This window comes from Anabrus simplex, chromosome 11 (assembly GCF_040414725.1).
Source record: "Anabrus simplex isolate iqAnaSimp1 chromosome 11, ASM4041472v1, whole genome shotgun sequence".
Taxonomy (NCBI): Eukaryota; Metazoa; Arthropoda; class Insecta; order Orthoptera; family Tettigoniidae; genus Anabrus; species Anabrus simplex.
This window is the reverse complement of record NC_090275.1, coordinates 105,385,351-105,397,911: the sequence shown is the minus strand read 5'-3', so window position 1 is coordinate 105,397,911 and position 12,561 is coordinate 105,385,351. Positions and strand designations below refer to the sequence as shown.

The window sequence follows — 12,561 nt, the reverse complement described above, 5'->3', positions numbered from 1 at the left end:
AGGATCTCAAATCTGGGTAAACCTCAAGTGAACTCCACAACTCGTCGCAGAAGACACTCCTGTTATTTTTGATCGGCCGGGTGGCTACACATCTTTACTTTCCACTCGCGCCGAGCCAACAAAGCATATAGGCCGACTCCTCGTTGGATGTCAGCCTCCCTACCACCAACCACCATGACGACCACCACCACGACCATCACCACTACCTTTGCGACCGCTGCTCACACCTTTTCCTCGCTTTCCATCACAACTGTTACGTCGTCCCATTCATCGCCGCTTCTATCCACCTCTCTCCCCGCGCTACCTCCTGTTGATCCACCTCGACTATTACGTATTCCTCCCCGCTACTTCACCCGCCCTTCTACGCTGTCTACATCTGCCTTGCCGACCACGACATCACCACCACCACTGTCCGTCGTAACAGCAGCAGCCGCTCATCAACCTCCAACACCGTCAGACACATCAGCCACAAACGAAGTCTTCAGTTGCGTCGTCCGCGGCGTAAGCCCACACATCCCGGCAACTGACATTCAAGAACAACTTCGCCTTCAAGCCATACCCGTCAAGAGGGCATTCCGTATCTACAACTCCACCGGTCCGACGTATTTAATCAGACTTCAGCTTTCCAGTGCAGCAGCCGTCGCCCACCTGATCTCCAGCGGAGCACTTCTCTACGGCCGTCGTCATCCCGTCGAACCCTCTCGTTCACCTCCCCGCCCTAGATATCACCACTCCACCTCTCGTCGCCATACCCGGCCTGATCATCCTCCCTTCCAACGCTCTATCTATGTCCGTCCAACTCCTTCTTCTGCTAATATCTCCCTCCCACCACCACCGACCCTTGAACATCTCCGACACCTCACAACTGTCCTCTATCACATCGCTTCAACACTTTACCACCTTACACTTCCACGAACCTTCTCGACACTCCTGTATAAATCTCAATCCGTATAGCCAGTCATCCAAATTTTCACACCGTTTTTCCCTCTTCTTCATTTCAAACATCCCACTGTTCTCTCCACATCTCCCGGCCCGAGAGATCGCGACATGATCTAGGGGGCCCGCCCCGTCCTTCGGGCGGGGAATGAAAGCTCTGCAGCAGCAGCAGTTTGGTCTGCCACTGCTAAGCAGAGTCCTGGAGGGGCGTGCCATTCCAGCTGATGAGTCCAAATGGCACGTCTGGACGAAACTCTGCATAATGCACACGGCCTAATCACCCAAAAGCTGGTTCTATTGCTGTGATTATAAGATCTGCGGCCGTGAAAGCCTTTTTTGATATTGTATCTCCAATGGGGGAGCATTTTTTAAACGGAGAAGTCATTTCTCCTTTAGCAGGTTAGCAAACTTGATTTGCTAACACGGCGGGGCCACACAGTTTGGTCTGCCACTGCTAAGCAGAGTCCTGGAGGGGCGTGCCATTCCAGCTGATGAGTCCAAATGGCACGTCTGGACGAAACTCTGCATAATGCACATGGCCTAACCACCCAAAAGCTGGTTCTATTGCTGTGATTATAAGATCTGCGGCCGTGAAAGCCTTTTTTGATATTGTATCTCCAATGGGGGAGCATTTTTTAAACGGAGAAGTCATTTCTCCTTTAGCAGGTTAGCAAACTTGATTTGCTAACACGGCGGGGCCACACAGTTTGGTCTGCCACTGCTAAGCAGAGTCCTGGAGGGGCGTGCCATTCCAGCTGATGAGTCCAAATGGCACGTCTGGACGAAACTCTGCATAATGCACACGGCCTAACCACCCAAAAGCTGGTTCTATTGCTGTGATTATAAGATCTGCGGCCGTGAAAGCCTTTTTTGATAGCGCAGCTATGAGCTTGCATCCGGGAGATAGTGGGTTCGAATCCCACTGTCAGCAGCCCTGAAGATGGTTTTCCATGGTTTCCCATTTCACACCAGGGAAATGCTGGAGCCGTACCTTAATTAAGGCCATGGCCGCTTCCTTCCAACTCTTAGGCCTTTCCTACCCCATCGTCGCCATAAGACCTAGCTGTGTCAGTGCGACGTCAAGAAAAAAAAAAAAGGTTGAAGATCAAATGTGGTACAGCTAGGACGATGTCACAGAGGCTAGACATACAAGATGGCACGGATTGGATGATGTCACAGCGTGTTTAACAAGGCTACAAATACTATCTTTTACAAGACCACGCCAGTGAGAAGACCGTTAGTCTGGATTGGTGAGGTCCGGTTAGTAACTGTTGTGCTGGGAGGGCAAGCAAATGAGAGTCTGGGGTGCGTAAACTCTAGCATCCCATCTAGAGTTTTGCTAAATTGTGACGAAAAGTAAGTTTATGGGCGCATGCCACGACAATTTCAAGTCACACGGTTTTTAAATTTTCAACGAGGGTGGCAACCTTGTGGGCACACATGATGCAGGATCTATTGCAGGCAACAGAAAATAGTCTTCATGACAGCTGACTCGGCTGACCAAAGCCGGCGAATAGCTACATATAAAATATTCACAAATCTGAGTTTTATAGTGCCTCCGTTTTAATTGTTCTATGTAAGTAAGAATACTGCTAGGGGCAGGTCGGTGTGTCCCTGGCAAGCATATAGGAAGAATCTCTCCTCTATGCTACTCAGGTATCGTTTCACGTCATTTTTATTATTTTTTCACCCAGTGAACTCGACAGGAAACAGACAGATTATAACTGAACATTTGAGGACATTTTTCCATGTAAATTAAGAATTCTCTTGTTCCTACTTTAAAGTTTTGTACTTCTAGAGACATCGCCTCTAATAGTCTCTTTTTATGAAACAAATGCATGTTTATGCTGTTCTATTCATTGGCTGAATGGTCAGCGTACATGCCTTCGGTTTACAGGGTCCCAGGTTCGATTCCTGGCCTGGTCAGGAATTTTAACCTTAATTGGTTAATTCCAATGGCTCTGGGGCTGAGTTTGTGTGGCGTTTTCAGCTTTAGAAATAATCCTTGGTAGGGCCCTCATTTTCACAGATATGCATGTCACCTAATAGGCCGTCTACGAGAAAAAGACTCACACCAGGCCTCTCCAGAGGCCATACGCCATTATTATGTTCATACTAAGCATTATTGCCAATTATCCCAGCTGTAGAAATATAAGAACATTGTGATTTAATTCAATTTTATTATTTTCACATCAAATGTGAAAAGATACCATATAGGGCCTAGATTAACATAGAAATACTGCGATGCATTTGACACGAGTACAGAAAGCGTTATAATTGGAGCTTTTCTACCAGTCTACTGTGAACAGCGACCAACAACAATTTTCTATAGACCTGTGCACTGCAATGGTGGGAACTAGTATCCCCCTGTATAAACTGGAGCATCTTCAAACTTCAAAAAGCTGCCAGGAGCAATCACCGAGTTGAAGACGAGTGGCTTCCCCCCGGTGGAGTCATTTAGGGTTCTGAAAGAAGTCAGGAGAAATTTTGATCGAACCTCTGGGAAGGTAGTCACTGTCAGGAAAAAGTTCCATAAGAGTCCTGCAGCAAAATGCATGATGGAAAACAACGATAAAAGTAACCAGGTTGCTACGAGGTGCGGTAGATGAAGCAGTTGAACTAAAACCAAATGAAGTGGCTTCATTGAGGTTTTGTCCAATTACTTCCTGTGATGTTGGGAGATTTCTCTAAGTACAAAACATTCTGCCCAACAGGAGAACAAGATTGTTACCGTAAAACATTTAAACGTTGCTTGTTGTAAATTCCTTTTATAGTACATGAGCGTGTTATTAAATTATAAGTATTTTTTCATGCCTATTTTGTTGCCTATTTTACACGTTAGTGCCTATTACATGCCTATTTTGGCTAATATAAGAGCCTATATGCCTGCCTATTTTAACTGTTTTTAGTGCCTATAATTCTTGTCTCTAGTAATCACATAAACTAGCTGTTAAGAAGCTTTGGAATGTGGGATTCTTCCTTTAACCTTAATCTTAGTTGGGGTTACAGTGTCGAGAAAAGAGGACACCCTTCTGGTCTCCACAAACACAAGCATATCAGAAATGGTGTTTTAAGAGGAAGTACAACTAGGCAACTATCCTCTATATAACACTAATCACAGAGAAAAAATGGAAGGGATCTGACACTACAAAAAATGAAGGTATTGGCCAAAGAAAGACAAGGGTCACGAAAATGAAAGACTCCCTAGCCCTCGGAAACCTAATAGCGTCAGGGTCGGGAAAGAACAAGAGTTGGCCAAGGGAGGTCGGCTAGGACAGACGAAAGTGAGGAGTTTGGCACAAGTGGATGCAATGCGAGGACTCAGCTGAGGGCCCTGTGGTCACCAATCCACATTCCCAAGTTGAGAGCCCCTGGAGCCCCTTACTACAGGCAGGGGATACCATGGATGTTATTCTACCGCCCCCACCCACAGGGCGAAGCATATCAGAGTGTGCTACACTAAACTAGTGCTAAACAACCACACTCCTCTATGGGTGAAAGTGTTAATATTCATTGTAGTGTAAGGTTTAAATTATGTTGAAAGGTGGACCAATAATACAAATTCTCTAAAGAGTTAATATTTATGAGGAGTAGGCTATGTGCCAACACTGGGTTTCACCCTCTCCCTACATTATTATCATCACCACCACCACAGCCAAGAAATGCAGGTTGCCCATGGGCATCAACAAAAAAGACCTGCACCAGGCCTCACCGGAAAATAAATAAATCAATAAATAAATCAATAAATAAATAAATAAATAAATCAATCAATCAATCAATCAATCAATCAATCAATCAATCAATATTTAATGGATTTTGTGGATATGGAGATCAGAAAACTATCAAAAGGAAATCCTAGTTCCTTATCCAAATGGCGATCTAGTCAGTACCCCTAGCTAGGCCAGGGGCCACTGATCATGCTTCCTGAGCCAAAGTTCACTTGGTTTAGGGTGGATAGTTCCTTTCTGTCACTCTCAGTATTGCTAATCTTCGGAGATCTCAACATGGCAATCAGAAGACTGATAATCGGATTTAATTTCTTTGCTACAATTTGCCACTCAGGATAATGAACCTCTTTTTCTGTAGCATATGCATTGAGTATGATAAACAATGAGTTCAAGACAAAGTGAAAAGATACTTCAATTAAAATGTTAAGTAATGGAAAAGAAAAACAAGTGGCAATATATGGATTGGAGATATACATGTTTGTAAATGTAGATCTTCATTTGGAAATTCACTGTGATGGAATGGTATGTCGTATGGACAAACGGATTGTGCCACTAGACGGCCTTGGTCCTAAGAAGTTTTCTCGTATCTCTGCTATTTATACCATAGATACAGGTAAATGTTTTGATCTAGGTCAAATTCCATACGTTTTTCACAAGTTGAGGAATTATTTTGCCAACTTAGGAGACAGATATAGAGTTGAAACTTGGCAGGCATATAATCGATGAAACGATATACAATTTTGGTTCTTTGATGTTTTGTCACATCTCCATAGGCTGCTTGTTAGATTGTTTTATAAACTTAGATTAGGCTGTAATTTTAGTAGTATTTCCATGTATTCCTTTTGTTTTCCCATACATAAATGGCAACAAGCATAATGAAAGTTACTTTACATATGGCTAATGGACATGGAGAGTGGCCTGCTAAATTTTGTGATTCTACCTGTCTTATAAGTGTTTCAAGCAGTAAAATAATGTATGGAAAGGAAACAAAACTGACCCAAAATTGGAAAATGAAGCTCAGTCTAAGGTAGAAGGGGTCAAGATATGACAAAAAGTCATAGGACCAAAATTGTAGATCACTTCATTCCAGAAACCGAAAGTGCTATTCATTTTTTGATAGGAATAACCATTTAGCCACAAAATACCTTGAAATGAAGGTCTGCATTGTCATTAAATTTGCCTCAGAATTTCAATATTTTTTGCAGGAAAAATGTTAAATATTTGAACATCTTCAAATTTCTCCGTGGGTTACAGGCTAAGAGCTATAATATAGCCAAATTTTAATTTTCTAGGACATTCCAACATAGTGTTTGCCAATTTGTTTTTGGGGGAGGGGGGTAAAAATTAAAAACTGGAACATTTTGTAATTTTTCCATAGGTTACAGACTAAAAGCTATTAGTTTGCCAAATTTCAAGTTTTTAGCTCATCTGGAAGTGGGTAAACATTAATGTCAGTGAGTGAGTAAGTGAGTAGGTTAGCCTTCTGGCTTTATGTAATAGAGAAGAGATAAATTAACCATATTCATATCCTATCATGGGCTCTTTTTCATGCCTTTACATTTCAATATATGACTGACACAACTTCATAAATGTGTATGATTCAGTCAGCAGGGAAATGCTGTTCGACATGCTGGTGGAATTTGCAGCAGACACTGAAACAACTGAAGTTATTAAGCAGACATTAACAGCCACTTGTTCAAAGGTAAAATTCATGGGAGAACTCTCAAAGGAGTTTGAAATCAAAACAGGAGTCAGACAAGGTAATGGGCTATCTCTGATTCTCTTCATCTGCGTTTTGGAGAAGATCATCTGTGAAAGGCAAAAAAAGAATTGCTCAAGCAAGTATACATTGGAGGATCCAAAGAAATGGCATCAGGATCACTGCCTTGCATTCGCAGACAACCTTGCGACCTTGTCTAGAAACACTAGCACAGGTACAGAGCAGATAATTATACTAAAGCATGAAGCAGATAAAGCAGGACTCCAAATTTTCTCTGAAAGAACAACAAAACAAAACAAAACAAATAGATCAACATCAAAATAGCCCATCAACACTTTAAGACAGATCATAGCAAGATAGAAAGAGTTGACAGCTTCAAGTAACTTGGGGAAATCATACAGCTGAAAACTAGTGAAGGAGAAGCCAGCTACAGCAGGCAAAAGAAGATGGTGGCTGCTTTTCACAGGATACATGATGTACACAAAAGAAAAGTCATCTCAGGTTGACCTAAACTAAGACAACACAACACAGTGATAACAGAGTGTCTGTATGCTAGTGAATACCCCTGAATGACAGGAATGTTGGGACTAAGATAAGCCAAGAAATTTGAGAGAAAGATCTTCTGCAAGATAATTGGTCCAAAATCATAAACCTATTATACAGAAATTGATAAGTATTGGAAGGTGGGAACCTACTCATAACTTAACCTTAGTTGTGCTGAGCCAATACGAAATAAATACGAGATTCATAAGCTGTAGGCAGTATAGGTTATGAGGAAGGAAAGAAAAAGATTGAGTCAAGGAGGAAAAGAAAACGCAAATTTTATGTACATCTCTTTAGAATGGATGAGAAGAGGATAACAAAACAGATATTTAGAACACCTGATAATAGTCTTAAGTTTCTGGCAGATGGTTCAGGGAGATAAGAAAGGTTCTTGAGCAATCTGAATGAAATTGGGAAGACATCCTAAACCAAACATAGATCAGTGATCGACAGCTTGAAATGCTTTCATGACAAACAGAAACTGAATAGGGGATGGCCAGAGAAAAGAAGACAGGCTGCCAGAGAAAGACTAGAAAGATTTTGGGCTGCAAAGGTGGCTTCAAGTAATGTGTGATTGTTGCTTAATGTGGTCCCAAATGGCCATAAATGACTATATAATAACAATAACAATAATAACAATAACAACAATAATAATAATAATAATAATAATAATAATAATAAGAGGTACACCTCTAAGCCGCACATTTAAATCTTGCACCTAAAAGAACTCCTCTTCTGGAGAAATTGTGAACTTGAAACTACACCTACTTAAACCGTTACTCAGAAGATGTCGCTACAGTAATCTAATGAAATTTTGTTATTTTGAAGTTTCATGTACTGTATGAAATTCTACGTGTTTTGTTTACCATTTATCAAGAAGTTGGGACTTTCTTCAACAGAGGTCTCTGCTAAATAACTATGATCATGCACCCTGGTGCGAAGTGGAAGAACTTTGATTTGAAGAAGTTTTGAATTCATAAGTTTTTTTTAACTAAATTTTGTTCATTCATTTTTGAGTTGGCAATATTGATCTTTTCTTTCCGCCAGTTTTGAATTTAGCCAATCATGAATTTCTGTAATTAATTTTCTGCCTATAGCAGGCTTCTTCTTCGATTTTGTGTGTAACTTTTATATCCACCAATAAAACCCTGTGGGTGTGTCTTGAGTATTCATGAAAGGTCTCGAACTTTCCCAGAGGGTTTATAAACTGCAGATTTTTATGTCTGTTGGCCATTTGATCATCGTCTAACTAAGTGTGTGTGTCAAGCAGGAGGCGGGAGGCGCCTCTTTCATCAGGCAGTAGTTCTTCAGCAAGGTAATGGCCAATTAACATCTTTATTCTTGCTAGCTCTGCAGTTTAACCCGAGGGAGAGGTCCGAAACTTTTACTATGTAACCTACCTTTCTGTAAATGAATCTTCTGCCGGCTTATGTAATAACTTCATAAATCTTTAACTGTGAATCGGGGATAGAGAGTGATGTACACTCTCGAGCTCCCCTTCATGTTGGTTTGAAGGCGACTACGTTTTGTAACTGGTTTTCTTCCTTTCCGTAAAGTCTTAATTATTCTTATACGAGTCACCTCCATAGTTTGGGAATAGCCCCTGTTTCATCGGCCTAGTGCCCTTTAGGTTTTAAGAATTCATATCTAGGAGTGCAAGCATTCGCCTCCTTTCATTTTGTGTTCGGGCCATTTATTTGACTGTTATTTCTTTTACACGAAGGCCCTATAGGTTGGGTACGAGGTACCCCTGTTTCAATTTGTAAGCTGGGCCATGGAAGGCCAAAAGGTGTAAGATATTTTTGGTGTTGCCTTGAATAGGCTTGAAAACTGAGAGCCTGTTAGGTCTTTTTCAAAGCAAGATTACTGAATGCCTTTTGAAGGCTTGATATTATGAGTTGGGAGCAAGCGCTCCATGTATTGAGGAATTTCTGCCCTCTTATAAATTTGTACTCTCTTGTAATTTTGAGCTGCGAACTAAAAAATTGTAAAACTAGGGGCTTGTAGCCCAAGAGCGTTAAAATTCTGAAATCTTAGATCTTTCTAAGCCTTGTTTTTAAATTGCTGTGTCATTGTTATCTCACTAAGTGAAAAGTTGTCAAAGTTTTGTTGTTTCTTTAAAAATATAACCTTCAGTTTAAATTTTAAATTTTTTTATGGACACTGTAGTTAGACCCATTCATCCTGGCACCTTCTTTCACCTCTGCTGGTCCACGGGTAGCCCCGTAATAATAATTATAATAATAATAATAATAATAATAATAATAATAATAATAATAATTGTACTGGTTGGTACACCTATACGCCGCACATTTGAATTTTCCACCTTAAATTACTTTCTACCGGAGAAACTCTGAACTTTAACAACTGAATTAATCCAACAGTTCCTCAGAAGATGCCACTGTGTGTATTTCGATTTGTTTTTGTTTTTTTGGTTGATCAAGAAGTGTGGACCTTCTCTGACAGATGTCTCTACTAAAAAACTATGATCATGCACCCTGGTGCGAAGGGAAGGAACTTTTTGAAGAAATTTTGTATTCAAAAGTTTGTCTTTACTAAATTTTGTTCTTTCATTTTTTGGGTTGGCAGTATTAATCTTTCTTTCTGCCAGTTTTGAACTCAGCCAATCTCGAATTTCTTTAATTAATTTTTGACCAATAGTGTCTTTCTTCTTCGATGTTGATGTATAACTTTTAGCTACCCAATAAAGGTGAGTGAGTGTGTCTTAATTATTCATGAAAGGTCTCGAAGCTTCCACGAGGGTTTAAAAACTGCTGATTTTCACGGCTCTTGGCCACTCAAACAACATCTAGCTCAGTGTGTGGATATGTAGCAGGGGGCGGGTAGCGCCTCTTTCTTCGGGTAGCAGCTCTTCAACAAGGTAATGGCCGTTTAACATATTTCTTTTTTCCTTGCTAGCTCAGCAGTTTAACCCGCGGGCCAGGTCCGAAACCTTTAATATGTAACCTTTAAACTTAAAACATGAAAATCTTTTTCCATCTTTGTAAAACTTCATATATCTTTAAATATAAATCGGGGATAGAGAGTGCTTTACCCTCTCGAACTCCCCTTCATTTCGACTTGAGGTGACTATGTTTTTGTAACTGATTTTCTAATCTTTCCTAATGTGTTAAAATTTTCTTATACAAGTCACCTATATAGTGTGGGAATAGCCCCTGTGTATCGGCTTAGCGCCACTTAGGTTTTAACAAGCTTTCATGTAGGAATGCAAGGACTCGCCTCCATTCAGTCTTGTATTTTGGGCCATTAATTTAACCCGTTTGATTTTCCTTCCTGAGAAGGCCCAGTAGATTGGGTACGAGATACCCCTGTTTAATTCTTGTAAGTAGTGGCAAGCGATCGCAATGTATGGTATGGCCTTGAATAGGCTTGAAAGATTGAGAGTGGATCAGCTCTTTCTGGTATTTTGAAAGGTGCCTCGGGGAGGCGTGACATTTTGATTACTGGGAGCAAGTGCTTCATTGTACTGAGGGAATTTCTGCCCTTTTCTAAAAAGTATGTGGTTGTGAGCCGAGAGCTCAGAAATTGTTAAACTTTGGGGCTCGTAGCCCAGAATTTGTAAAGACCCCCTTAACTTGTGCTTTTGTTTGTAAAGTTGCATTGTACCTGATTTTTCTTTGTTATTTCACCTAGTGAAAATTGTTGAATTTTGTTGTCTGTGAAAATATAACCTTTATTTAATTTTTAAATTCATCTTTCAGACTTGTAGTTAGACCTATTCCAGCCCGCACCTTCTTTCATCTCTGCTGATCCACCAAAGCACAGTAACAATAATAATAATGATGATAATAATAATAATAATAATAATAATAATAATAATAATAATAATAATAATAATAATAATAATAATAATGTGCAAATACAGGGCTCGCTTCAACAGAAACATACAATGGATGGATGACTTTTGATGGAATAAAATGCATTTTTAACAATTTGGACTCAAAACCAAAAACAACAATTCCCTGGTATGTTAACATCAAGAAAGACCTTGAAAAAATGGACCTACAACCAGACAATGTATACAAACAAGACCTTTTCAGAACAAGCTTCATGACTTTTAGGACTTTCCGGGATGTGAAGTAAACAATTGGTGCAAGGTGGTCGGATGAACGCCGTGTTCGACACATTGAGCTGATGAAAACCTAATAGGTCAATGAAAAAAGAAACTTATTGTGGTTTCTAGTTAGTCAATTAGCAAATAATAATAATAATAATAATAATAATAATAATAATAATAATAATAATAATAATAATAATAATAGTAACAGCAACAACCGACGCTTGTTTAATCTTTTCCATTACTTACATTATTAATAAGTATAGGATGTTAAATTGCATTCACACGTAGTTTGAGGTGAGTGTTAAAACTTGAGTTAATATTGACTGCAGAGACATGAAGACAAACAAGATTACATCCTTATTTATGTTATAAAATTACAGAGAAACTAATAATGCTCTTAAAATTGCAATGTACTCCTTACCTTATCTGCACAGATGAAAAGTAAAACACTTAACATTATGTTAAATCCACCAGAGATGGCCAGAGTTATGTGATATATTCTCCTCTCTGTTGAAAAAAGAAAATACTGTTAGACATCATTGACAAAAAAAGTAAACAAGCAGACTTTCATTCTTTTATTTATACTAAATTAGAATACATCATCAAAGGGATTCGACCCTCATCTGAGAGCTGGAAGAGAGTACGATGAAGAATCTGCCTAATAACACAGACAGCAGCCGAGGTTGCCAGACATCACAAATTTTACGGGACAGTACCGTATTAGTGTTAAATATCCCGCATCCTGGACAGTTCCTATCTGGGATGGCAATTGGCCTGTATTTTGAACCTTGAGAGAAATATGCCAGTGTTTCCACCTCTGGCAAGTACAAAGAGCTTTTCTTTTTTCTTTCAAAGAGAATAGATTCCTTCACTCCTTGGTTTCTTCATCTGGTGTGAGTTCGTAGATTTTAAAAATGGTTTTCTATCATTTGCAGTTCTCGGGTTGTCCATCCTGGTGAATAAGACACGTAATAGCAGACAGCTACCTGAGGTAGTCTGAATCCACCGCATGTTCGTGTGAACTTGTCAGCTGTGAGAAATATTTTGTTCTGTTGACTTGATTTGGTCTAAGCTGTTCATTTCTGTAAACGTTTCTTTGATGTCATGCAGAGATTTTTTAATGAAATTGCTAAGAATGACAAAAAAACTTAACAGCACTTCAGGGAAATGAAAATATATTGAAGTTGAAAGAATTCATTTAAACTAAATTTTTCCCTATTTGTTTTACGTCGGAGTGACAGAGGCAGGTCTTACGGAGACAATGATATAGAAAAGGGCTAGGATTGGAATTTACCGCAGTCTTAAGACAGGCTGCCTGGTGCAATATGGGAAATAATGGAAAACCATCTTTAGGACTGCCGACAGTGGGGTTCAAACCCATTGTCTCCCGAATATTAGCTCATACCTATATGACCCAAACCAAGCGGCCAACTTGTTCATTACTGTAAGTTTCAGTCTGTGTATAAATGTTAAGTCATGCATTAATAAACTGCACTATGATGTCAACATAATAATAAGTGTATAATTTTGAAACAAAGTTTATAACTTGTAGA

General features: G+C 39.7%; 1 protein-coding gene across 1 annotated transcript in view; it reads right to left on the bottom strand.

The window, feature by feature from the left end:
- Positions 1–12,561, bottom strand: part of LOC136883233 (uncharacterized) — a 170,993-nt gene that overhangs the window by 39,208 nt on the left and 119,224 nt on the right. The window contains exon 4 of the mRNA XM_067155435.2: positions 11,430–11,515. Within this exon, the coding sequence (XP_067011536.1) occupies positions 11,430–11,515 (86 nt within the window). The remainder of the gene's footprint in view (positions 1–11,429; positions 11,516–12,561) is intronic.